Below are 24,735 nucleotides of genomic sequence, written 5' to 3' on the forward strand. Positions count from 1 at the left end.
TGTTTCGTACTCTCCCAATCCGCTCCGTACAGTGCTCTGCACACAGTAGGCGCTCAATAAATACAACCGGTTGATTCATTTGCACCCGGAGGCGTTCAGTAAATACTACCGATCGACTGACGGGGCGTCCTCTGCAAAAAGAGGCTTCGGGCAACGTCCAAAGTCTGAGCCGCCAATGGAGGACTCTGGAAACTTTTTTCTAGGATTTTACTAGCAACCAGCGATCTGGGGCGGTCCAGAGAGATCAGCACCATTAGCCGGGGTCGGGGGGCCGGTCCCTCAGTCCCACCCGCCGATCGGGCAGATGGTCAGAGGAGCCAGGTTTCTCCCCCCATCAGAAGCCCTGGGGCAAAAATAAGGCCGGAGAGGCCCGGAGAAAGACGAGGTGAACGTGAAGATGCGAGATGGGTCCGTCACGTTATAGAAGGCGATGGCTCCCGCCTCGTAGTCCAGGAGTATCCCCACCCGGCGAGGGGGGACCCTCAGGGAGAGGGGCGTCCTCCGGGAGGTGAGAGCCGAGTATTTCTTTCCTTGGGTCAGCCTCAGGACCCAGAACCCCTCCTCAGGAGTCACCGTGATCACCCCCTTCCTCCGCACCGATTCCTTACAAACCCCCAGGGTCCACTTGGTCTTCCCCTCGACCTCCACCTCCCAGTAATGTCTACCGGCAGTGAAGCTCGGGGAGCCCAGGACGCTGACGACGTAGTCGAATCTCTTGGGGTTGTCGGGCTGGGCCTGCCAGGTGTCTCTCAGCCTCACGCTCCTCTGGTCCCCGGAGAGAACGAGGTCCGGGTGAGCCGTGTCCGGATCCATGGTCACATTCGCTGCAAGGGGTGAAGGGGGGGGGGGGGGGTCAGTCGTCTCGCTACTGAAGAAGCGGGCGGGCCTGGTCTGCATTCGTTTTCAGGTCCTCCCCACCCCATTTGGAAAAATAAGAATAAAAATAATATCGATGGTATTTGTCGAACGCTTACTCCGGGCCAGGGACTGTTCTAGGTGCTGGGGTAGATACGAACTAATCAGATTGGACACGGCCCCAACCTCTCTACCTACTTCTCAGGGGTTTTGCGAGGGCAAAAATGAGACGAGTAATCTGAGCGCCTCGGGAATAAAAGCGTTATACACAAATAACCAAGGCATCACTCCTGCGGTTTTTCCTCTCCTAGGAATGAGCCGCCAAAAACAGATTAAGGGACTACGGGGGTGGGGAAGGCGTCCCCGGCCTCAAGAGACATCACGTGCTCCGGTTACCTGCGCATCTGCGAGCGTTCCTCCATCCTGAAAGCAAACACAAAGTCTGCGTCCATTTGGGGCCAAATTCCATTTTCAATTTACGATAACCCACGCTTCCCTTTATACCAGCGACAAAAATCTACCTCCTTGTCCCGCTAACATAGAATAATAATGATGATGATAATCAAAAAATACTAATGATAGTATTTGTTAAGTGCCCACTAAATAATTATGGAACTTAAGTGCTTACTATTCATTCATTCAAGAGCTTATTGAGCGCTTACTGTGTACCAAGCGCTTGGAAAGTACGATTCGGTATCAGAGAGAGACAATCCCCACCCAACGGGCTCCCTGTCTAGAAGGAGCCAAAACGAAACCAAACAAGTAGACAGGCATCAATAGCATCACATACTACGTGCCAAGCACTTTCTAAGTCCTGGGGTAGATACCGATTAATCTGTTTGGCCACAGTCCGTATTCCACATGGGGCTCACTGTCTTAATCCTCATTTTCCAGATGAAGTAACTGAGGCACAGAGAAGCGCCGTGCCCGAGGTCACATAGGTGGTGAGCCGGGACTAGAACCCAGGTCCTTTTGACTCCCAGGCCTGTGCCCTCTAACCACTAGGCCACACGGCTTCTTGCGACCACTGCCTTCCGCTGAGTTTTCACTAAGGGCCGCGGCTAGAACGCAACGACCAAACTAAGGAACAATCTTCCCACGAGGCGGGCCGGCCTGGCTACGCGTGGTGTCGAGATGAGGGTGAGGACCGCCTTATACATTTCCTTAAATGAAGGACCGAGTGAGAACGTAAGGCCTACTTTTTAAGAAGACATAAATATGTATCCTCTATGGATAAATATATATCCATATGGATCCAGTTCCATATGGGAAAACTGAAAATGGTTGATGTTGGTCAGGCAAATTTTTTTTAATGGTATTCGTTCAGCACTTACTATGTGCCAGGCACTGAACTAAACACTAGGATGGATACAGAGCAATCAGTTTGGACACATCCCACAAGGGCCTCACGGTCTTAATCCCCATTTTACGGATGAGGGAACTGAGGCACCGAGAAGTGAAGTGACTTGCCCGAGGTCACACAGACGGGATTAGAAGCCAAGTCCTCTGATTCCCGGGCCCCTGCTCTTCCCACTGGGCCATGCTGCTTTCCAATCATCACATCTGCATGGAGCGCTTCCCACTAAAATTAGGTTGGGGCTGAAACTTTCACTTGTCCCTTGCAGATACGGGTCAAAATTGGAAGTTTTCATTGGAAAATTCATCTGAAAAATGAGAGAGCTGAGGTGGGATTATGGAAGAAGTTGGGGCTAGCTGGGAATGCAGATACAAAAATAAACAGCAGCAGCTTCACCTACCTACTTGGGGATCGAACTGGGTCCACTTGGAATCTGAAAAAGAGAGAGAGGAGAACTTACTCCCAGATCATCATCATCATAGACGGTATTTACTGAGCGCTTACTGTGTGCAGACCACTGTACTAAGCCCTTGGGAGAGGACAGTTTAACAATAAACAGTCCCATTCCCTGCCCACAACGAGCTTCCAGTCTAGAGGGAGAGACAGACATTAATGTAAATAAATAATCTGTGCTATGCAACTTATGGATCTGTACATAAATGCTGCGAGTTGAGTGTGGGACAGAAACCGTCTCTGACCTGATTATCTTCTACCTTCCCCAGAGTTTAAACAGGGCTTGACACATGTAGTATGTGTTTAACAAATGCTATTATGATTTTTATTATCATTATTACTTTATTTCCGGGCCTTCTGACCTTTTCTTATGATATTTGTTAAGCGCGTACTGTGTGTCAGGTACTGTACTAAGCGCTGGGGCACGTACAAAATAATCGGGTTGGACACAGTCCCTGTCCCAGATGAGCCTCACAATCTTAACCCCTGTTTTCCAGATGAGGGAACTGAGGCCCAGAGAAATTAAGTGACTTGCCCGAGTTCACACAGCGGACAAGTGGCGGAGCAGGGATTAGAACCCAGGTCCTTCTGACTGCCAGGCCCGGGCTCTAGCCACTAGGCCATTCCAGATAATCAAATATGATATCTCCAACACCCCCCTGCCACTTACCCCATTAATCCCAGAGTTACCTTGTCCTCTCTCCTGATCTGAAGGAAGTTTTTCTGGAGAAGCAAAAAGAGGGATTTCAGGAGGGTTTGGAATATGGCTGTGGTCTGTTGGATTTGGGAAGAGTGGGGGAAGAGCGGGAGCGAGGGGACAGAGCCAGGAGAGGCGACAGCGAGGGATGGAACAAAGAGAGCGAGTTGGGGTTGAATGGTGGGTGGAAAAGAGCAGTCGCGTAGGGTGGGATGAGTTGGCGAGGAGCCTTTCAATCCATCGGTGATATTTATTGAGCACTTACTGTGTGCAAAGTACTTTACTAAGCGCTTGGGAGACCACAACACAACAAAGCTGGTAGACACATTCCCTTCCCACTGCGAGCTTAGAGTCTAGATTGTAGGCCGCGAGAAGCAGCGGGGCCTAGTGGAAAGAGCACGGGCTTGGGAGTGGGCAGACCCGGCCTTTAATCCATTCATTCAATAGTATTTATTGAGCACTTACTATGTGCAGAGCACTGTACTAAGCGCTTGGAAGGAACAAGTCGGCAACAGATAGAGACGGTCCCTGCCGCTTGACGGGCTTACGGTCTAATCGGGGGAGAATAATGTTGGTATTTGTTAAGCGCTTCCTATGTGCAGAGCACTGTTCTAAGCGCTGGGGTAGACACAGGGGAATCAGGTTGTCCCACGTGGGGCTCACGGTCTTAATCCCCATTTTGCAGATGAGGTAACTGAGGCCCAGAGAAGTGAAGTGACTCGCCCGCAGTCGCACAGCTGACAAGGGGCAGAGCTGGGATTCGAACTCATGCCTCTGACTCCAAAGCCCGTGCTCTTTCCACTGAGCCATGCTGCTTCTCTGCCAGTTGCCCACTACGTGAACCTTGGACAAGTCACTTAATTTCTCTGGGCCTCAGTTTCCTCATCTGTAAAATGGGCATTCAACGCCTCTTCTCCCTCCTACTTAGCCTCTAAGCCCCATGTGGGGACAGGGACTGTGTCTGACCTGAAGAAGGCCAGTGAGGAGCCAAGGATGACACGGGGGTTTGCAGCCTTCTGAGGCAGGGTCGGTGGAGGCGTTATCAACTGGGATGGAAAAGTTAGGGAGAAGTGATTTAGGGGGCAAGACGAGTCTGTTTTAGAAATGTAAAGTCTATTAATAATTATGGTGTTTCTGAATCAACCAACGGTATTTATTGAGCGTTTACTAGGCGCAGAGCGCTATTCTATTTATTTACATTGATGCTACCGATGCCCGTTTACTTGTTTTTATGTCGGTTTGCCCCCTTCTAGATTGTGAGCCCGTTGTTGGGCATGGATTGTCTCTTATTTGTTGCTGAACAGTACTTTCCAAGCGCTTAGTACAGCGCTCTGCACACAGTAAGTGCTCAATAAATACGACTGAATGAATTCTAAGCGCTCGGGAGAGGACAATATAACAATAAACGGACATGTTCCCTGCCCACTTTGAGCTCTCCACTTCCCTCCCTCAGTCCATAACCTCCAGCAACAGCCCCTTCACAAAGAGGCAGGATTTGTTGATAGAAAACCACATGCCTGCACCCCAGCAGTTTCTCCCCAGGCCGTGGCACATGATATCAGATGAACGTCCCCCAACTCTGCACGTAGCAAGCGGCTCAATGAAAAAATACGATTGGTTGAACTCCCTATCAGCATTTGAGCCCAAGCCTGGACTGAAAACAGACAGAAAGGAATGACTAGGGCCCTATCCCCAGAGTCTTCTCAGACGATGATAATAACTGTGATATTTGCTACGCCAGACACTGTACTAAGCGATGGGGTGGAAACAAGCAAATCGGCTCGGACCCAGTCCCTGTCCCATGTGGGGCTCTCAGTCTCAACCCCCATTTTGCAGATGAGGTAACTAAGGCCCAGAGTAGTGAAGTGACTCGTCCAAGGTCACACAACAGAGAAGCGGGGGAGCCGGGATTAGAACCCGTGACCTTCTGACTCCCAGGCCCGGGCTCTAGCCACTGCGCCATGCTGCCTCTTATAATTGGGGGTCGCCCGGGGCGAAGGTGTCGTTACCTCGGCAGTCGTGGAACTCTTCGTCTGAAGACTCGGATGCCCCTGGGGGGTTGGGCGTCTTCTCCTCTGAAGAGGGAATCATTCTTGGATTCTCGGGAGCCTTCCCTTGGTCTAAATCATCTGAAAGAAAAACGGTGCGTTGAGTCAAACTGCCTTCTGTGCCGGGTCAGAGTTTCTGCAATCCATCGCCTTCTGCTGCCTTTCTGCATGGTCCTGCCTTCTCCTTCTCCTCCTCAATCAATCAATTGTACTTATTGAACACTTACTGTGTGCAGCACACTGTACTAAGCACTTGTGAGAGGACGATATAACGGAGTTGGTAGGCACATTCCCCGCCCACGACCAGTCTACATTCCGATCCTCTCCCTGATTCTGGACAGTCCGATTCTGACTCGACATCCGCCGCGGAGGGCCTAGACTCCAACAGACACCCGGTTTGGCGGCCATCTTGACATTTTATCTGATGGTTCCTTTGATTCCTCCCCGATCCCAAACCAAGAAGTCAGTGGCAGAAAGGCAGGAGGGCCCTGAGGGGAACATTTTACTCAGACATGGGGCAGGAGGGCTCTGAGGGGAACATACAATGGGGCAGTATGGCCCTGAGAGGAACATGCCACTCAGACATGGAGCGGGAGAGCCCTGAGAGGAACATATTCATCAAACATGGAGCAGGAGGGTACTTAGAGTAATATACCACTCAAATATGGGGTGGGAGGGCCCTGAGAGGAAAATACCACTCAGAAATGGCGCAGGAGCGTCCAGAGGGAAACACACCACTCAGACATGGCACGGGAAGGCCCTGAAGTCAAACATGGGGCAGGAGGGCCCTGAGAGAAACATAGCACTTAGACATGGGGCAGGAGGGCACTAGGAGGAATATCCCACCCAGATATGGGGCAGAAGGGCCCTGAGAGGAACACACATGGAGCAGGATGGCCCTAAGAGGAACATATCACTCAGGAATGGGGCAAAAGGGCCTTGAGAGGAACATATTACTCAGACATGGGCCAGGAGGACCCTGAAAGGAACACACCACTCAGACTTGGGGCAGGAGGACAGAATAATAATAATGTTGGTATTTGTTAAGCACTTACTATGTGCAGAGCACCGTTCTAAGCGCTGGGGTAGATACAGGGTAATCAGGTTGTCCCACGTGAGGCTCACAGTCTTAATCCCCATTTTACAGATGAGGTCACTGAGGCACGGAGAAGTTAAGTGACTTGCCCACAGTCACACAGCTGACAAGTGGCAGAGCTGGGATTCGAATCTGACTCCCAAGCCCGGCCTCCTTCTACCGAGCCACGCTGCATTAAGAGGAACATACCACTCGGACACGGGGCAGCACTCAGATACGGTTTAGAGGAAGAGATAGGCTCCTTCTCAGAAGGAAGAAGGACTTCTGGATTCTTGGACTGCTTTCCCTTTGAGGAGGGAGTGGCTTCTAAACCTCCAAGTTCCTTCTCCTCGGGGAAACCAGGAACTGCTGAACTCAGAAAACCATTCTCTGGCGGGAATGAAGAGGCCTCTGGATCTCTGGCTTTCTTCTCCTCTACAGTCCCAGCAGTCCCTAAATTTTCACACAAGATAAAACAACTTAATTTTTAAAGAACTTCACGTCCTTTCACCTATCTCGTTTTACCCTCACCGCTTCTCTGTGAGGTGTGGAGAGGCGGGACTTACTGACCGCACCTTATAGAAGGGAAACTGAGGCTCACGTCTGCACCGGGCTCTTTCCACTCTACCGACCGGTCTGACGGGACCCGGGGGCTAAACGAATGGCCCGGTGGATTCCCAACTCACCCGCACTGGTTGCCCGGCAGAGGTGGTCCGCCAGCGGATGCTGTTCCAGGCTCTTCAGCACCTCCACGGTCACTTTGGCGGCGGCGGCCTCCCCGTAGCAGCCAATGAGCAGCTCGGCCAGCTCTCTCCCGTTGGCGAACTCCAGTCTGTCCGGAGGGAGGGACGGGTGACCCCGGGCCTGGCCAGAGCTTTGTATCTGGAGCTTGAACCTCCTGAGCTCAGCACGAAAGAGACCCTCCAGGGAGAAGAGCAAAGAATCCCTGAGGGTCTTGGCCATGACTCTACCCCAGAGCCCCCGGGGGGTCACCGAGAGAAGAGAAAATCAGGGCCCAGGCCCGAGGCAGGGCAACGAAGAGGAAGGTGGAACAGAAGAGGTAAAAGGACACAGTTGAGGAGGTTGGAATCAGAGCTGGAAACTCTCCTGCCTCGGTGAGGGGATTCCTCGCCCCTCTCCGCCGGGTGGGCAGAGACAGAAATGCCCCTCTCTCGGAGACACCGGCCCAGCCTCTCTTGCCCGTCGCTGGCCTGTTGGGCTGACTGTTCAACTCAACCCTCCCCTGGTCGCAGCCTCAAGAAGCAAAGTCCAAAGGTGGAATCCGTTGATAAGAACCACAAACTCATTTAACTCTTAAAGGAATAAGCAGCTCCCAGGGCCTGGGAGGGGGATCCCGATGACAGAAAATTCTGGAGAGTTTGGGGGATGGGGCCCATTCACCCCTTCTTGGAGTGGCAATGGGTTGGTTGAGTTGCCTCCCTTGAGGGATGGGGAGGATGGATGAAGAATTTTCCCTTCAGCGGATCGCGGGACGGTCAGAGACATCTCTAGCCCCAGAGCCTGCGGTTGGAGTCAGACAACGGTCCCCATATGCCTCATCAGCAGTCAACCGTATTTATTGAGCGCTTACTGGGTGCAGAGCACTGTACTAAGCACTTGGGAGAGTACAGTAAAACATATAACAGACACTTCTTGCCCACAGCGAGTTAGTTAACAGTATAAATGACATCTCCTGGCTGTCCCATCTCCCACAGAGTAACACTGGCCCCTCCAGAGACTCAGAATCATCAACTCCTGACCTCGGAAGGGTCTTCAAGAGCCCAAGGAAGAGCTCAGACTTGTGCAGAGGGGTTCAGAAGGGGTTCATCAGCCACAAGAAGACGATTGTTCAAATTAAGGGGAACGATTCCTTAGATAAAGCTGCAAAACCACCACGGCAGTCAACCGAACAGGTTTCTGTTTCTGCCGCCTCCTAGAAGGATCGTAATCATACTGCAATTTTTCATTTAGTGAATGGTTTGACGTTCAAAGGTTGAAGAAAAGCGATAGCGAGGTTAAAAAAAGAAAAGCAGGGTGGTCTAGTGGAAAGAACACAGGTCTGTGAGCTAAAGGACCTGGGTTCTAATCCCCGCTCTGCCATTTGCCTTCTGTGTGACCTTGGGCAAGTCGCCTCACTTCTCTGTGCCTCAGTTGCCTCGTCTGTAAAATGGGGATTAACTCCTACTCCCTCTTACTTAGACATATCTTTAAATTATATAAAATAAGTGATTCATTTATATAAGTGCCTTTCTCCCCATCTAGGCTGTAAGCGCGTTGTGGGCAGGGAAAGCGTCAACCCTGTTGTACTATACTCTCCCCAGTGCTTAGAACAGTACTCGGGCCTGAAGTAAGCCCTCAATAAATACTACTGACTGATTGATAGACTGTGAGCCCCTTATAGGACAGGGACAGTGTCTGAACTGATTATCTTATAGCTATCCATACTGTAAGAGCTTAAACACCACAATCTTCATTATTATTATTATTACCTTAAATGTATATAGCACAGAGAGGACTTTCATGTTATTTTTCCAGAGGTTCTGAAGCAGAAAATCTATCCCATAATACAGGCATTCCCGATACAGTCACATGGTTAAGCGTATGAGAAACAACACGGCCTAGCGGATAGAGCACGGGCCTGGGAGTCAGAAGGATCTGGATTCTAATTCTGCCGCTGCCTCTTGCCTGCTGTGTGACCTTGGGCGAGTCATTTAACTTCTCTGGGCCTCAATAACTTCATTTGGAAATGGGGATTGAGACTGTGAGCCCCAAGTGGGACCTGGACCTGATTACCTTGTGTCTACCCCAGTGCTTAGTTCGGTGCCTGGAGCATAAGAAGTGATTAACAAATTCTATAAAAAAAGAGAAAGAAATATAACACCACTGAATCATAATAATAATGTTGGTATTTGTTAAGCGCTTACTATGTGCAGAGCACTGTTCTAAGCGCTGGGGTAGACACAGGGGAATCAGGTTGTCCCACGGGGGGCTCCCAGTCTTAATCCCCATTTTACAGATGAGGGAACTGAGGCACCGAGAAGTGAAGTGACTTGCCCACAGTCACACAGCTGACAAGTGGCAGAGCTGGGATTCAAACTCATGACATCTGATTCCAAAGCCTGTGCTCTTTCCACTGAGCCACGCTGCTTCTTCTTCATGAGGTACTATTATAAATAAGGGTACTTGTTTTGTTGTCTGTCCCCATTTTAGACCGTGAGCCCATTGCTGGTCAGGGATGGTCTCTATCTGTTGCCGAATTGTACATTCCAAGCGCTTAGTACAGTGCTCTGCACACAGTAGGCGCTCATAAATAAGATTGAATGAATGAATGAGTGTATGTGTGTGTGGATGTGGGGGCGGGGAGGCTTCCCCCTCATACTCAAAGAAGAAGCCACTGATGGTGAAATTCTCTCTAGACTATAAGCTCGTTGTGGACGGGGAATATGTTTATTGTTATAATGTACTCTCTCCCAAGCATTCAGAACAGCGTTTTGCACAAAGTAAATACTCAGTAAATACGATTGACTCACTGTGGTTACAAGAGTGACTGGAAAGGCCACTGTGGAACCCACAGTCCCTGCCGCATTAGTGCAAACACGAAGGCCGACCCTTGAGTTATCGCCTGTGTTTTTCACTGCGGTTCTCACCTTTGTCTCCGTTTCACAATCTTTATGGAGCTTCTGCACTATCAGGGCCATTAATTTCCTACTCTACTGTGCCTTAATCAGTCAGTCAATCAGTCGTATTTACTGAGCGCTTACTGTGTACAGAGCACTGCACTAAGTGCTTGGGAAAGTACATATAAACAGAAAAACAGACACAACTATCCACAATAAGCTTACGGTCTAGAGGAATGGCCCCACTGGTCTCTCTTCCACAATAGGGAAGCAGTGTTGCCTAATGGAAAGAGCCTAGGCCTGGAAGTCAGAAGAACCTGCGTTCTGATCCTGGCTCTGCCACATGTCTGCTGTCTAACTTTGGACAAGTCACTTCACTTTTCGGGGTCTCATTTACCTCATCTGTTAGACGGGGATTGAGACTGGGAGACCTTAACTGGACAAGGACAGTGTCCAACACGATTACCTCGTATCTACCCCAGCGCTAAGTACGGTGTCTGGCACATAGTGAGCACTTAAATATCACCGTTATGATTATTGATATATTCCCATACATTGGGAATGGGAGGTGGAGCAGGAAGATTCCGGACAGGAATTCTGAGCCTCCTTCCGGAGGTGAGGTCACCCCAGGATCCTTCAGCTTTCCAGAAATTTGATGAAGTGGAGACACAAACCTGCCGCTGCTTCTTTTGTCCCCGGTCGCTTCGCAACACGGAGCCTCGTTCTCTCCTTTCAGATTTACCGCAACGAGAGACGGATGAAGAGCTATCTCGGCTCCGATCTCGGGGGGACCCAAGCTACGTATCCTAGGACGAGGGCTTCTGGTGCAGGAATTTACCTGGGATTTCCCAAGGCATCCAATGCCCAGAATTCCCCAAGTAGGAACCCATTCAGAATCCACAAGGGACGCTAAAGACCGTTCTCCATTAGGCACACAGACATCATCACGAGCAACCAATTGCAGGATGCTAAAAACAGGAGAAAATTAAGCAGCTATTTATTAGTTGAGGCAACTTCCCGCTCAACACCGCCTGCGTGTTCCACAATCCATCTTCCAATCTACCTCAGTTCATCCTCCCATCCCGCCTCCCGTTGTCCTCCAACCCATCCTCCTGTCATTCTTCCAGTCAACCCACCAACTCCACCACTTGCCTATCCCTCTACAGCAACAGGAAATTAGATTTTCGATGCCTGATTTACAGTTATTAATGGAGGCCCACAATGGCTACTTCTCTCACGACCCAAGAATCACCCGAGCCCTCTGGAAACCGTTCAAGCCTCTTCCACTAGGCCCAGGTGCATGTGTGTGTGGGGGGGGCGGTCCAGACAGAAGGGGGTCGGGTTATTATGGATCTATCTGTCAAATCCCGTTGATGTTGGGATGGCGTCGCTCGGCTCCGACCAGACATAAGGAACCTGCCAGGTGTGATAGCGGCAGCTGAATCTCCCTCCTTTCCGGTATTCCTCTTTGGAGATTCGGAAATCGACCCTTTTGACATCCAAGGAGCTCACACCCAGGGGCTGCACCTTTTCTCCCCCCCTGTACAGTTCGAAGACCATTCCCGGAAGTGTCCCCGAGCAGCGGAAGATAATGTCATCATCCGGAGCGGAGCCAGATCGCGCTGTGAGTTTAGGTGCGGGGAGGGTGCCCAGACCTTGAAAGAGAAATCCTAATTAAATTTCTGAACCAGAAGCTCCTATCCTAGGACACATTGCTGGGGTCCCCCCAGATTGGAGCTGACAGACAGTTCTTCATCCATCTCTTGTTGAGGCAAATCCCAAAAAGAAGACCAGGTGGTATATTCTCCTACCCTCTTTTTTTTTTAAATGATATCCGTTAAGCGCTTACTATGTGCCAGGCACTGAATTAAGCTCTGGAGTAGATTCAAGCTAATCAGGTTGGACACAGTCCATGTCCCACGAGGGGCTCATAGTCTACGAGAAGCAGCGTGGCTCAGTGGAAACAGCCCGGGCTTGGGAGTCAGAGGTCATGGGTTCGAATCCCGGCCTCTGCCACTTGTCAGCTGTGTGACTGTGGGCAAGTCACTTAACTTCTCCGGGCCTCAGTTCCCTCATCTGTAAAATGGGGATTAACTGTGAGCCTCACGCGGGACAACCTGATGACCCTGATCTACCCCAGCACTTAGAACAGTGCTCTGCACGTAGTAAGCGCTTAACAAATACCAACAATATATATATTAATCGCTATTTTCCAGATGAGGTAACTGAGGCCCAGAGAAGTGAAGTGACTTGCTCCTTTTGTTCATTCTCCTCCCATCCCCACAGCATATGTATCTTCCATTTATTTAATTTATTTTTGTATGCATATAAATGCCCGTCTCCCCCTCTAGACTGTGAGCTCACTATAGGCAGGGAATGTGTCTGTTAATTACTGTGATTGTATTATACTCTCCCAAGCGCTTAGTACAGTGCTTCGCACACAGTAAGCGCTCAATAAATACTACCGATTAAACTTGCCCGAGGTCACACAGCAGACAAGTAGCGGAGCTGGATTTAGAAGCCAGGTCCAGTGTTTCCTAGGTCCGGGCTCTTTCCACTAAGCCCCGCTGCTTCTCCATTTCCCAGAATCGAATCCACAACCTGAAAATACCCCACAGTCCTGTGGGATCACCACACAATCCTGGTCGTGGGGGTCATACTGGGGTCTGACCCCTCTCACCTGTCACCTTGAGCTCCAGCGGGTCGCTGAACTCTGACCAGGCATCCGTCTTCTGCCACATCCGATAGCGGCAACTGTAATTCCCTGCATCTTGGTATCCCACGTTGGGGATCACGAAGAGGGAATTTCTGGCACCCCCTTCCCGCCACCTGGCTCTCAGTGTTCTCCGTCCTTCCTTGTAGATTTCAAATCTCGCCCAGGAATACCTTGAGGTACATATGAGGGTCACATCCCTGCCTGCAGCCAGCGTCGAGCCGGATGGAGTGGAGAGGGTAGGTTTGGTGGGTGTGACTGGAAACAAAAACACAACCCAAGCATTACAGAGGGTACCCCAACCTTCATCTCCTCGTGGGGCTCCCCGGGTGTCTCCTTCCTCCATCCTCCCCTCCGCCCCTCTCCCCAAATAAGTTCCCCTCCAGTGTGTTTCTGTAGTCCTACTGGAGTCCACCATTTATAATTAGGGTATGTGTTAAGCACTTACTATGTGCCAAGCACTGTTTTAAGCCCTGGGGTTGATATAAGGTAATCAAGTTGTCCCACATGGGGCTCACAGTCTTCACCCCCATTTTACAGATGAGGGAACTGAGGCACAGAGAAGTTTAGTGACTTGCCCAAAGTCACACGGCCGATCAGTGGCGGAGCCGGGATGAGAACCGGGCTCTTTCCACTGAGCCACGCTGCTTTGTACACAGTAGAAACAGCACGGCATAGCGGATAGAGCACAGGCCTGGGAGACAGAAGGTCATGAGTTCTAATCTCAACTTTGCCACTTCTCTGCCGTGTGACCTCGGGCAAGTCACTTCACTTCTCTGGGCCTGTTATCTCATGTGTAAAATGGGGAGCGAGCCTGTGAGCCCCACGTGAGACAGGGACTGTGTCCAACCCCATTTGCTTGTATCCACCCCGGAGTTCAGTGAATTGCCTGGCACGTAGTAAGTGCTTAACAAATACCATTATTATTATTATTATTGTTATTACAGCAAGCGCTCAAATACGATAGAATGAACGAATACTGTGTGCAGATCACCGCATTAAGCGCTTAACAGAAACAACTACTTTGGGCAACTCCCTTGACTTCTCTGTGCCTCATCTGTAAAATGGGGATTAAGACTGTGAGCCCCACGCGGGACAACCTGATGACCCTGTATTCATTCATTCATTCAATAGCGCTTATTGAGCGCTTACTATGTGCAGAGCACTGTACTAAGCACTTGGAACGTACAGTTCGGCCACGGATAGAGACCATCCCTGCCCAGTGACGGGCTCACAGTCTAAATGGGGGACACAGACAGCAAAGCAAAACAAGACGACATCATCAAGATACCCAGCGCTTAGAAAGTACAGTGCTTGGCACGGAAAGCGCTTAACAAATACCATCATTATTATTATTAACTGCGAGCATCTCTAGACTGTAAAATGTCTTGTGGGCAGGGAATGGCTCCACCAACTGTGTTCTGTTCTCCCAAGCGCTTAATACAAATGGTCAGTCCGTGTCTCCCCACTCTTCAAGACCTCTCCTGTGGGTGACCATCCAACTCCTCATCAAACAGAAACTCTTCATCGTTGCCTTTAAAGCACTCGATCGGCTCACCCTCCTCCTACCCCACCAACCTCCTACTTCAGGCCAGCCGGCTCACTCTGCTCCTCTAGCACCACTTTACACACTGGGCCCCATCTCGTCGCCAACCCCTTTCCCACGTCCTGCCCCTGGGCTGGAATCCCTCCCCAAGGAAGCGGCGTGGCTCGGTGGAAAGAGCCCGGGCTTGGGAGTCAGAGGTCATGGGTTCAAATCCCGCCTCTGAAACTTGTCAGCCGTGTGACTGTGGGCAAGTCACTTCCCTTCCTCTGGGCCTCAGTGACCTCATCTGGAAAATGGGGATGAAGACTGCGAGCCTCACATGGGACAACCTGATGACCCTGTATCTCCCCCGGCGCTTAGAACGGTACTTTGCACATAGTAAGCGCTTAACAAATATCAACTTTATTATTATTATTCTCTGGGCCTCAGTTCCCTCATCTGTCAAATGGGGATGGAGACTGTGAGCCTCACGTGGGCCAACCCTGTATCTCCCCCAGCTCTTAGAACAGTGCTCGGCACATGGTAAGCGCTTAATGAATACCAACATTATCATTAGTAGTAAGCACTCAATAAATACGACCGAATGAAGTGACCTGGGTGAGGTCACACAAATTTCCCGCCCACAAGAGGCTCAGAGGGAAGAGCTGGGAGTCGTTTGGGAGGCCCGGACGTCCTTCTCTAGGACTGGCAGTGCCCGGGCCCTCCCGTACCGTTGACCCGGATCTCCAGGGCTTGGCTGGGTTGCGATGCCTCGTATGGGGCGGCCGGGTCGTAGTAGACACAGCTGTAGTTTCCGCTGTCGTAAGCCGCCACATCCGCCAGCGGGAAATCAGCATGGTCCCCAGCTGGGTTCTGGTGTTGGATGGCTTCCGGGGTCCCCCTCTTCCTCAGCCCGAACCTCACCCCTCGACGGGAGGCCCGGCACCGAACAGTCACGTTGGTTCCGGGGCCGGTCACGGGACCCACCGGATGGACGGAGAGAGAAGGTCTGGGCCATGATCCTAAGGATAATAATAGTAATAATGATATTTGTGGTATCTGTTAAGTGCTTACTATGTACTGGGATGGATCTGGGGTGGATCCAAACCAATTGGGTTGGATTCAGTTCAGCGTCCCATGTGGGGCTCACAGTCTCGATCTTCATTTTCCAGATGAGGTGACAGAGGCCCGCAGCCTGGTTTAGTGGAAAGAACCCGGGCTTGGGAGTCAGAGGTTGGGGGTTCTAATCCCACTTCTGCCGCCGTGTGACTTGGGGCAAGTCACTTCACTTCTCTGGGCCTCATTTCCCTCATCTGGAAAATGGGGATTAAGACTGGGAACCCCGTGTGGGACAACCTCGTCACCTTGTATCCACTTAGAGCGCTTAGAACAGTGCTTCGCACATAGTGAGTGCTTAGCAAATGCCATTATTATTATTAATATGGGGATGGAGCCTATGAGCCCTGCGTGGGACATCCTGATGACCTCGTATCTACCCCAGCGCTTAGAACGGTGCTTAATGCCATCATCATCACAGAGAAGTGAAGTGACTCGACCAAGTCCACACAGCGGACAAGTGGGCAGAGCCCGGATTAGAATAATGATAATCAATATTTTTATAGTGTTTAAGTTGGTTATATGTCAATAAAAATATAAAACTGATATAGTATATAATATAAACATAATATATATGTTTCTAATATAAAAATAATAATTATTATTTTGTGGGACAACCTGATCACCTCGTATCCCCCCAGTGCTGTGCACACAGTAAGCGCTTAACAAATACCGACATTATTATTATTATTATTATTTGCGTGGCAGAGGGGTCCGGAGGGGTTTCTCAGACTCTTCCATCCTCACCTGTCACCATGAACTCCAACGGATCGCTGGGCTCTGACCAGATATAAGGTTTATTCCAGGAACGGGTGCGACAGCTGTAATTCCCTCCGCTTTCGGTGTCCAACTTCCTAATGAGGAAACTGAGCCGGTCGTCGAGCACACGGCTTGTCTCCAGAGGCCGGACGGGTTCTCCATCCCGGTACAGCTCAAACCCCAACCCGCTCAACCGGCCCGTGCAATCCAAGGACAGGTCGGCGCCCACGCTGAGGAAAGCCCTGTGCCGGGAGGAGAGGAGGGGCTTGGGCAGTGTTTCTGGAATGAAATGAAATATCATAATTAGCCATGATAATAATGATGATAACAGTATGTTAAGCGCGATGCGCCAGGCTCTGTACTAAGCGCTGGATAACTGGTGTATTTGTTAAACGTTTACTATGTGCCAAGCAGAGTTTGAAGCGCTGGGGTATTCATTCATTCAGTAGTGTTTATTGAGCGCTTACTATGTGCAGAGCGCTGGACTGAGCGCTTGGAGTGGACAGTTCGGCAACGGATAGAGACGATCCCTGCCCAACGACGGGCTCACAGGGGTAGCTAGAAGGCGATCGGGATGTCCCACTTGGGGCTCACCGTCTCAATCTCCATTTTCCAGATGAGGCCAGTGAGGCCCAGAGAAGTGAAGTGACTTGCCCCAAATCACCCAGCTGACGAGTGGAAGAGACGGAATTAGAACCCCCAACCTCTGACTCCCAGGCCAGTGCTCTATCCACTCCACCGTTACGGGTTCATTCATTTATTCGGTCGTATTTATTGAGTGTTGACTGCGTGCGGAGCGCTGTATTAAGCGCTCGGGAGGGTGCGATACAACAATCCCAGCCGGGCCCCGGGGATCTGGGGCTGCCCGAGGAAGGAATTCCCAATCCCCCCAGCCACCCACACCCCTTCGAATACCGGGGACCCCCTCTCCCCTCCTGGAACGGCCTCCCCCCTCACCTCCGCCAGACTCACTCTCTTCCCCTCTTCAAAGGCCTACTGAGAGCTCACCTCCTCCGGGAGGCCTTCCCAGACCCTGAGCCTCTCCATTCCCCCTACTCCCTCCCTCTGCTCTTCCCCCTTCCCCGCCCCACAGCCCTTGGGCACATTTGTATATGTTATTTATCCCTCCGTTTATTTCGTTAATGATGTGTCTCTATCTAGGACTCTATTTATCTCCATGGTATCGCCGCCTGATTCCTTGTTTTGTTTTGCTGTCCGCCTCCCCCCTTCAGACTGGGAGCCCGTCTGTGGGCAGGAACGGGCTCTCTCTGTTGCCCAGTTGTATATTCCAAGCTCTGCTCCTAGTAAGCGCTCAATAAATACGACCGAATGAAAGAAAGGAACGGGACGGCGACTTACCAAGGAGCTAACAGTGTGGTCAACGGTCACCCATTGCCACTAACGACTCGATAACGCGCTCCCGTGCAGCCCCCCAACAGACGCTTTAACGCCTCGCTAATCACGGTTTGAGATCGGTGGATTTCCCCCAGCTGGGACTTGTTGAGTGGCTCCCTATCAGAGGAACCTGAGCCGGCTACCTTGGGCTCTACACATAACTGCTGCACCGCCGGATTTTCTTTATTTTACCGCCCTCTCCTCCCCCGGCATCCCGTGAAGGTGGAAAGGGCCCCCAGTGGATAGTGCGCGGGCCTGGGAGTCCGAAGGACCTGGGTTCTAATCCCAACTCCGCCACTTCTCTGCTGCGGGACCTCGGGCAGATCACTTCACTTCTCTGGGCCTCCGTTCCCTCATCTGGAAAATGGGGATTAAGACTGTGAGCCCTGTGGGGGACAGGGACTGGGACAGGGACCCGTTAACACTGTACCTAGCCCGTGCTTAGAAGAGTGCCTGGCATATAGTAAGCGCTTAAAAATACTACTATTATCATTTTATTAATAATAAAAGGGAAATCCATCCCATAGTCTAGCTTCCGTATCCCCTAAATCCAAGGAATCCAAGCTGAAAGCCTTTGGATCTCTGGAAACTAAAGCCTCCCCCATCATTCCCGTGGGACCAGGCAATAATAATAATTATGTGGTATTTGTTAAGCGCTCACTATGTGCCGAGCACTGTACTAAGGGCTGGGATGGATACAAGCAAATCGGGTTGGACTCGGTTCCTGTCCCACGTGGGGCTCACAGTTCAAACTTCATTCGGTTGTACTTACTGAGCGCTTACAGTGTGCCGAGGACTGTACTAAGCGCTTGGGAGAGTTCAAGATAATATTAAACGGACACATTCCTGCCCACGACGAGCTTATTAGGGCAGTGGAACACATGCTTCTCTCGAGTAGACGGAGGGTCAGAAATCACAATTCCATCTTGGCTCATTCATTCATTCAATAGTATTTATTGAGCGCTTATTATGTGCAGAGCACTGTATTAAGCGCTTGGAACGGACAATGCGGCAACAAAAGTCCTTTAGACGGTTCCATTAGACGTCCTTCAGGACGTGGCCTTTTATCCGTCCCAGCGTTCGGTACGGTGTCTGGTACATTGCGCTTAAAAACGTGATAATAATAATGGACAATTCCCCTGCCGTCCCATTCACTGGGTTTCGTGGCAGTTTCTGCCTGGAGATTTGGAAGCATCGGGGGGGGGGGGGGGGGCTGCTCTGGGGTTACGGTGATGGGCCGGGTGTCTCACCCGGGATCACAATCTCCACGGGATCGCTGTGGTCAGACCAGGTGACAGGGCTTAGTGCAGTGTGAGAGCGGCAGGTGTAATTCCCCGGGTCGGAGACGGAGAACGTGGCCCCCATAGTCTCCGGCCTCGCTGTCTGCAGAGGTTCGGCCTCACCGTCTTTGTAGAGAGCCAGGCCCAAGCCCTTTACCCAGACACGACACCAGAGCATCACATTTTCCTTAGGCAGGAGCAACGGGTAGGGTTTGGCTGAGAGCCGGGGCTTGGGGAGAGGGCCTGGAACGAGAAAGAAACAGCAGCGAGCACACTCGGTATAATAATCATGACATCTGTTAAGCCGGGCCCTCTGTTAAGCGCTGGGGTGCATACCAACAAATCGGTTTGGACACAGTCCCCGTCCCACGCGGGGCTCCCAGTCTCAATCCCCATTTTACTGATGAGGTAACTGAGGCCCAGAGAAGTGAAGCGACTTGCCCGAGGTCACGCCGCAGACGAATAGCAGAGGAAGGATTGGAATTGTGCCACTTACTTGCTGCTGTGATGTCCAGAAAGCTGCTGGGTCCACACCAGCCTTCCTTTAGCCAGTAATAGCAACGATAGCTCCCTCGATGATTGGCTTTCCCGGCCCCAAGCGGAAATGAGGCCCGGTAGGTGGGATATTCGGTATCCACGGAACCACAGACTTCCCCATCCTTGGTCAACTGGAACTTCTTACTCTCCAGCGGCCCCTGGCACTGGAGGGTCACATTCTCCGGGGGCGAGAGTGAGGAGAATTCAGCCCAAATATTGGGATTTGAAATCTCAACTGTCATCCGAGAGACCACAGAGTTAGCACGTGTCGTTTCTCCCCCCATTTCATCCCAACGTGATCCCCGCCCCACCCCATCACCACTGAGCCGCAGAGCTCACTCCATAATGCCCCAGGGTGGATGGGGATAAGATGAGACCAGCCGGTGGGAGTGAGAAGCGGTGCGGTCTGATGGATAGAGCATGGGCCTGGGAGGCAGCAGGACCCGGGTTCTAATGCTGTCTCTGCCGCTTGTCCGCTGTGTGATCCTGGGCAAGTCGCTTCACCTCTCTGGGCCCCCGGTTACCTCACTGTAAAAAGGGGATTAGGACAGCGAGCCCTGTGTGGGACATACAAATGGATTAGTTTGTATCTGCCCCAGCACTTAAAACAGTGCCTGGCACATAGTAAGCGCTTAACAAATACCATAAATGGAAATGAATTAAATAAAGTTGGGGGGGGGGGGAGAGAAGCAGCGTGGCTAGAGCACGGGCTTGGGAGTCACAAGGGCGTGGGTTCTAATGCCGGTTCCGTCACTTGTCTGCTATGTGACCTAGGGCAACTCACTTCACTTCTCCGTTCCCTCATCTGTAAAACGAGGGTTTAAGATTGTGAGCCCCATGTGGGGCAGAAACCGCGTCCAACCTGATTAACTTAGTACAGGTGCGGGAGCGTATCTACCCACTCCGTTGAATTGTCCTCTCCCAAGCGCTCAGTACAGTGCTCTGCACCGAGCAAGCGCTCAACAAATACCCCTGACTGATTGCTTGATCCACCCTTCCGTTTTCCCCCTGCTCCTTCTGGGGGATGACGACTGCTTTGTATCTCAAGTGCTTGGGGATCCTGGGGAGAGAGGGGAATCGTGGCTTGTAGCGAGAAGGGGGGACTTACATGTAACTGCTCTAATGCCCTGGAGCAGACCCAATCCTAGAAGAGAGACTTTGATTAGTGGCCGAATTTACAGATTGAGGCGAGGCCTGAGAATACGTACCTTTAAATTAGATGTTACGAATTATTTATGCATAGTAATATCTGCCTCCCCCTCTAGACTGTAAGTCCGTTGTGGGTAGGCCATGTGTCTATTTAATGGTACGTTGGACTCTGCCAAGCGCTTAGGGTAAGCGCTCAATAAATGCGATCGAATGAAAGGATGAATGAATAAATGTCCGTCTCCTCCTCTAGACCGTCAACTCATTATCGCCAGGAAACGTGTCTGCCGACTCTGTTAGACTGTCTCTTCTAAACGCTTGGTACAGTGCTCTGCACACCGTAAGCGCTCAAAAAAAAAAACGATTGAATGAAAGGATGAATGAATGTCTGTCTCTTCCTCTAGCATTACTGGTAGGAAACATGTCTCCAACTCTGTTATCCCGTACTCTCCCTATCACTCAGTGCGGGGCTCTGCACATGGTAAGCGTTCAATAAATACCACTGATTGATTGGTCGATCGATCCAACATCCCATCCCCACCCTGGGCTCGGCCGTTAGCCCCAGGGGTCGGGGGGTCCAGCCGGGTCCCCTGACATTGTCCCCCAGAAGGAACCCTCCATCACTCACCTAGACAGAGAAGATTGTAGAGAAGAGGCAACATGGCCCCCGTTCAGTCCTGGGTCTCGATATGTGGCCAGAACCAGTCACCAAGGCATCGGAGAACGAGTTCCAGAATATATAGTTCTGTGCTCCTGATCAATGGGGGTCGAAGTCCCAAGGTCCTGGCTAGGAGCCGGGACAGGTGATAGGCCGAAGCCTGCTCTCCCCTCTTTCCCAATCCATTCCCCCCCTTCCTCTTCCCAGAATTCCTGCTCCTTGCTCTCTCCCCTCCAGGGTGTTTATTTTTCAGGAGTATTTTTGAGTAGATTCTGCGAGTGATCACTGAATAAAGCACTTGGGAGAGTAGTAATGATGATAATTGTAGCATTTGCTAAGCGCGTACTATGTGCCAGGCACTGTACTAAGCGCTGGGGTGGGAATACAAGCAAATGGGGTTGGACACGGTCCCTGTCCCATGTGGGGTTTACAGTCTTCTTCTCCTATCCGCTGAATCCCATCCCTCCCTGCTTACGAAAAGTTCTCCCCTTGACGAAGATGGGCCAACAGATATGGGCTAAAAATACACTTTATTTGAAAATAGTAAACCAAAGTACGTCGGATTCAATGTTCAAAAGAGATTCAGCCGAAAGGCCTTAAATCGGATAAAAGCTACAGTTGAACTTCCAGCTAATTTTTCCCATTCTGAGGAATCCGGGTCGAGTTGGCAGCGAATTCAAAAAGCCTGATTAAACGACAGGGGATTGCGTTCCCCCTCCCAGTGGGCATGAAAAATCGACATCTTTGGGATAGATCACAGTTCGTGGGAAGGGGCTAAAAGTTGGCATCGAGGGGGAATTTCCATCACGAATCGATTCTCTCCCTCGAAGTCACTGGAGGTAGATGGTTGCACCCGGACGGCTTCGGCAGTTGGCTGGATGACTTTTAAATTCCGGGACAGAGGAAGAGCCGCAGTGGCTCGTTGAAAGTGATCTTCGGGAACGTGAAGATGTGAGACCTATCCTGCGTGTTATAAAAGGAGAGTTCCCCCATCTCCATGTCCAGATAAAGCCCCACTCGGTGCGGCAGCCGTGTCAGGGAAAGGGGCGTCTGGGGTTCCGTTCCGGCGCTGACCTGCCGAGCCTTCCTCCTCCCGATGGCCCAGTATCCATACTGCGGATTGAGGATGATCTTTCCTTTCCTACTGGCCGATTCCCGGCAAATCCCGACGGCCCAGTGTCTCTTCTCGCCCACTTCCAACTCCCAGAAGTGCCTCCCAGAAATGACGGTCTTGGAGTCCAGGACAAAGGTGGCCAGGTTGAACCTGTTGGGGTTTGGGGGAAAATTCTTCCAGACGGGGCCTAATCGGGCGCTCTTCCCGTCCTCCGACACGATGAGCAGGGGGTGGGCTGTGGCGACGTCCAGCTTCACAATCTCTGCGGAGAGAAAGGCATAGTCAGGTCCTGGCTTCTCATCCCTAATCGATTTTCATGTTTGTCTCCCCTTTAGACTGTAAATTCCTCGTGGGCAGGGATCGAATAATAATAATGTTGCTATTTGTTAAGCGCTTACTATGTGCAGAGCACTGTTCTAAGGGCCGGGGTAGATACAGGGTAATCAGGTCGTCCCACGTGAGGCTCACGGTCTTCATCCCCATTTTACAGATGAGGTGACTGAGGCCCAGAGAAGTGAAGTGACTTTCCCACAGTCACACGGCTGACAAGCGGCGGAGCCGGGATTCGAACCCATGACCTGTGACTCCCAAGCCCGGGCTCTTTCCACTGAGCCACTCTGGCGAATCTATCGATGCTGTTATACTGGATTCTTAGTACAGTGCGCTGGATGCCGTAAGCGCTCAACAATGCCATTGATTCAGATTCGCCCTTCATAACAGTAATAAAAGTGGTATCTATTAAGTGTTTACTATGTGCCAGGTACTGTACTAAGCGCTGGGGTGGATCCAAGCAAATCGGGTTAGGCACAGGCCCTGTCCCACGTGGGTTTTACAGATGAGGGAACTGAGGCCCAGAGAAGTGAAGTGACTTACCCACGGTCACACGGTAAACAGTTGGCAGGGCCGGGATTAGAACCGATGTCCTAATTAGAACCCAAGCCCTCTGACTCCCAACCCCACACTCCTTCTGCAAATCTGCAATTTATTTATTCTATTACCGTCTCCCTCTCTAGACTGTAAGGCCTCCCACCACTGTCATACCGGGCTCTGCCCACAGTAAACGCTCAATTAATACGATTGCTTGACCCCCCCAGGGGGCGGGAAAAGATGCCACTCACCTCGGAAGTGTTCGAATTCGTCCTTCATGCCCGAGTTGAGGGGTGGCACGGAGCTGTGCTTTTGGATAATCGCCGTCAGCTTCCTCAGTCGCCAGTTGGGTAGGAAAGGGCCTTTGGGGCTTTGGGCCCTGCATTCCGGGCAGGGGAACACGACCCGAGGCTCCTCTTCTGCCCACTCGTTTATGCAAATCCAGCAGAAGCTATGTCCGCAGGCGATGATCACGGGGTTACGAAAGAAATCCAGACACACGGGACAGGTCACTTCGTCCCGGAGGCTCTGGACCTTCTTGCCTGTGCAGGAGAGAAGAAAGTCAGATTTCTGGGTCAAGCCCCGAGGGGAAGGGGCCTAGGGTCTTCCCCGAGATGAGTTATCTCCAGGGGACCCCGCCACTTGTCTGCTGAGTGACCCTAGGTGAGTCCCTTCGCTTCTTGGGGCCTCAATGACCTCGTCTGTAAAATGGGGATTGAGACTTTGAGACCCACGTGGGACGGGGCCGGTGTCCAACCCGATTCGCTTGGATCCACCCCAGCGCTTAGTACAGTGCCTGGTACATAGTAAGCGCTAAATATGTATGCTGGGATTGGGACAGGGACAGGTCAAGTCCCGGGGGGAGGGGGCCGAGGGTCTTCCCCGAGATGCGTTACTTGTCTACAAGACCCGCCACTTGTCTGCTGAGTGACCCTGGGCGAGTCACTTCACTTCTCCGGGCCTCATCTGTAAAATGGGGGCCGAGCCAGTGATTGGGACGGGGACGGCATCCGACCCCATTTGTTTCTATCCACCCCAGCGCTTAATACAGAGCCTGGCTCATAACAAGCGCTCAACAGATGCCGGAATACAGCCGCGATCCTTACTGGGGACTTTCGGGATTTAAGCAAAACGACCCCCCCAGACGGCAGCCATCCATCAGCATCCGATTCCCAGTTTCGGGCCCGAACTGGATCCATCCGGTCCACGGGGTCAGGGTCAGTGGCGACCCCCACACTCCCCCGGAGGGCTTTTCTGAGCCCCCCCCAAAGGGAGACAGTCCCTATCCCACACTATGGCGCAAAGAGACTCACCGTCCATGGCTCGGCTTCTGGAAATCAAAGGACCTTCTGTTCCCGCTGGGGAGGCTCCACACTCTGGAGAACTGTGGAGATGGATCCGTGGTGTCCGGCCTTTTCAGAGAGACCGACAGGCCCTCCCGTGTTCACACCTGCCGCGGTGCAACCTGAACGAAAACACCCCCACCCTCTCCAGATTCACAACTCCCGGACTGTGCCCACCCT

The 24,735-nt window shown here is 51.5% G+C and overlaps 2 protein-coding genes across 3 annotated transcripts; both read right to left on the minus strand.

Annotated features, from left to right (window-relative positions):
* Nucleotides 1-193: 193 nt before the first annotated feature.
* Nucleotides 194-21,301, minus strand: LOC103168094 (immunoglobulin superfamily member 1-like). Of its 2 annotated transcripts, XM_039913222.1 has the most exons (12): nt 21,202-21,301; nt 20,536-20,571; nt 19,387-19,662; nt 18,861-19,133; nt 16,204-16,494; nt 15,072-15,362; nt 12,783-13,073; nt 5,372-5,491; nt 3,356-3,388; nt 2,613-2,645; nt 1,252-1,278; nt 194-824 (listed from the first exon to the last, which is right to left on the minus strand). In XM_039913222.1, the coding sequence occupies exons 1-12, from the start codon at nt 21,233-21,235 to the stop codon at nt 280-282; spliced, it is 2,250 nt and encodes a 749-aa protein (XP_039769156.1). In that variant the 5' UTR covers nt 21,236-21,301; the 3' UTR covers nt 194-279. The 2 variants fall into 2 exon arrangements, with proteins under 2 accessions (XP_039769156.1, XP_039769157.1); XM_039913223.1 differs by lacking the exons at nt 194-824; nt 1,252-1,278 and adding an exon at nt 2,374-2,519.
* Nucleotides 21,302-22,116: 815 nt separating this feature from the next.
* Nucleotides 22,117-24,532, minus strand: LOC103168095 (E3 ubiquitin-protein ligase TRIM68-like). The gene is made up of 3 exons (XM_007662282.2): nt 24,526-24,532; nt 23,464-23,754; nt 22,117-22,607 (listed from the first exon to the last, which is right to left on the minus strand). The coding sequence occupies exons 1-3, from the start codon at nt 24,530-24,532 to the stop codon at nt 22,117-22,119; spliced, it is 789 nt and encodes a 262-aa protein (XP_007660472.2).
* Nucleotides 24,533-24,735: the final 203 nt, after the last annotated feature.

The sequence above is a fragment of the Ornithorhynchus anatinus genome, chromosome 10 (genome assembly GCF_004115215.2).
Source record: "Ornithorhynchus anatinus isolate Pmale09 chromosome 10, mOrnAna1.pri.v4, whole genome shotgun sequence".
In the NCBI taxonomy this organism is placed as follows: domain Eukaryota; kingdom Metazoa; phylum Chordata; class Mammalia; order Monotremata; family Ornithorhynchidae; genus Ornithorhynchus; species Ornithorhynchus anatinus.